We start from the raw sequence: 1,879 nt of genomic DNA, 5'->3' as shown, positions 1-1,879 counted from the left end.
CTTCCAGTGAACAGGCAGGGACAGCCCCCCCAGGGTTTGTTGACAGGCCAGGGCTTCCAGGCACTCAAGGGAGAGGGGACAGTGGCATCTGGAGACAGGGAGATGCTACTGAGAGGTGTCAAGGAGGGGCTGGATTTCTGAGGACCTGCTCAGCTGCAATCCTTGGTCTGGGGGGAGAAGCCAAGTGGAACTTCACTCCTCTGCCCCCTGACAGCACTTTTGCCCCAGGTTGGCCAGAGAGCAGCACAGGGGCTGCTCACCCCCTCCCGAGAGCCCCTGGTTTCAGCCACAGCCCTCCTGTCTCAGCAGGTGACAGGGCCCATGGGGTACCTGGAGGTGAGCAGCAGTTATCCTGCCGGTGGCACTGAAATCCAGTGACAGGACCATGGAGAAGCGTGTGGAGCTGCTGCTGTGGCTGGTGGTCACTGACCCAAAGGCTCCCAGCACCGTGAACATTGCCTGGATCTTCTCCACTGCAAAACCAGCACCAGCAGCCCCTTGAGCCACCTCCCCATGGCTGCAGCCCTGCATCACTCCAGTGCTGGCTGGGAGAGAGCCAGGCCCCACCAGGGATGCACCAGTACAGCCTCAGGGCTGGCAAGAAGCACTGGAGGAGGTTTCACCTCCTGGCTGCACCTCTGCCTGCTCCTCCCAGCACAAGGGGACCTGAAGCACCAGCTGGGGTTGGGAATAGCATCCCACGCTGCCAGAGCACATGGGCACTGGTGTGGGAGGGACATGCCACCCAGCTCCAGGCCATTCCTCAGCTCTTTGCAGGAGCATGGTGTACCCAGAGCTTGCCCAGACCTCCAAAGTCCAAGCCTGCCCCTAATAGCCTAGCAGCTCTTCCTCTCACGTCACCAGTAACTTGATCAGATGGGAAAAGTGCTGCCCTAAGCAGGCAAGTCATTCCCAGCTGGTGCTTACTTGGGTGTTTATCAAATCAGCCAGGCCGTTGGGTCTGGGATGGGTAAGAGGCAGCAGCACTCACAGCCCCTCTGCTCCTCCCACCGATGCTGCAGCCCCGCAGGGGCTCGGAGCACAGAGCCCTGTCCCCAAGACCCTGCCCTCCCACCACGGCCCCTACCTGAGACCCTGCCCTCCAGGCTGCCCGCCGTGCCCACCAGGTACTCCAGGGCACTCCGGCAGCTCTGGGTCTTGCCGGCCCCGCTGCGGCCCAGGGGCACGATGGCCTGGTCCCGCCTTGCTGGAGCCCGGGGACCTGAGGCCCGTCCCCCGCCGCTGCAGCAGCAGGGCCCGGTGGGCTCTCTGTGCCAGGGAGCAGATGTGCGGGGCTGCGCTGTCCCGCCGCCCCTTGGACGCCTGCGGGCAGGGAAGGAGCGGGAGAGCCGCAGAGTCACGGAAGTGCTCGGGTTAAAAAAGACCTGTAAGATCACTGAGCCCCACCATAACCTAACTCTACCAACCATTAACCCCATTCCACCAAGTCCAGCGCTTAAACCACATTCCTCAGCACCAAACGTCCCAAAAGAGGCTCCTTGAAGAAAAGCAGCCGACAAGGCATCACACTCAGGGTGATGGTTCCCTCCCCAGAGGGTGCTGAACCCTCCAAGGTCCCCAGGGAAAGGAGAAACATTGCCCAGCCTGGCAGCACCAGCCCTGCAGGGTCGGGGACAAACCCAGGGAACCCACGGCAGCTCCCACGAGCAGGGGCTGTGCCAAGCAGCACCCCAGGGCCCTTCCCACCCCAGCCCTGGCACCCCCAGACCGCTCAGGGCAGCACAGCGGTTTTCTCCTGGAAACCATGAAACATTCTGTGCGAGGAGCAGCGCCCAGCTGAAAGCATCCCCAAACCCTGAGCATCCTCAGGGCATCCCCGGTGCCCCCCGCGCTGTGACGGTCCCACGGTGCCACCTGC

At 62.9% G+C, this 1,879-nt stretch overlaps 1 protein-coding gene across 1 annotated transcript in view; it reads right to left on the bottom strand.

Moving 5' to 3' along the window:
* The window catches only part of MYO18B (myosin XVIIIB), a 73,143-nt gene that overhangs the window by 55,048 nt on the left and 16,216 nt on the right, over window positions 1–1,879 (bottom strand). Inside the window, exons 7-10 of the mRNA XM_009996859.1 lie at window positions 1,428–1,498; window positions 1,241–1,323; window positions 1,088–1,203; window positions 331–473 (exon numbers count right to left, since the gene is read on the bottom strand). Coding sequence (XP_009995161.1) covers window positions 331–473; window positions 1,088–1,203; window positions 1,241–1,323; window positions 1,428–1,498 — 413 coding nt within the window. The remainder of the gene's footprint in view (window positions 1–330; window positions 474–1,087; window positions 1,204–1,240; window positions 1,324–1,427; window positions 1,499–1,879) is intronic.

The sequence above is a fragment of the Chaetura pelagica genome, unplaced genomic scaffold, assembly GCF_000747805.2.
Source record: "Chaetura pelagica isolate M959 unplaced genomic scaffold, ChaPel_1.0 scaffold294, whole genome shotgun sequence".
Lineage (NCBI taxonomy): Eukaryota > Metazoa > Chordata > Aves > Apodiformes > Apodidae > Chaetura > Chaetura pelagica.
Note: the sequence above shows the minus strand (reverse complement) of the source record. Positions and strands in the feature narration are given on the sequence as shown.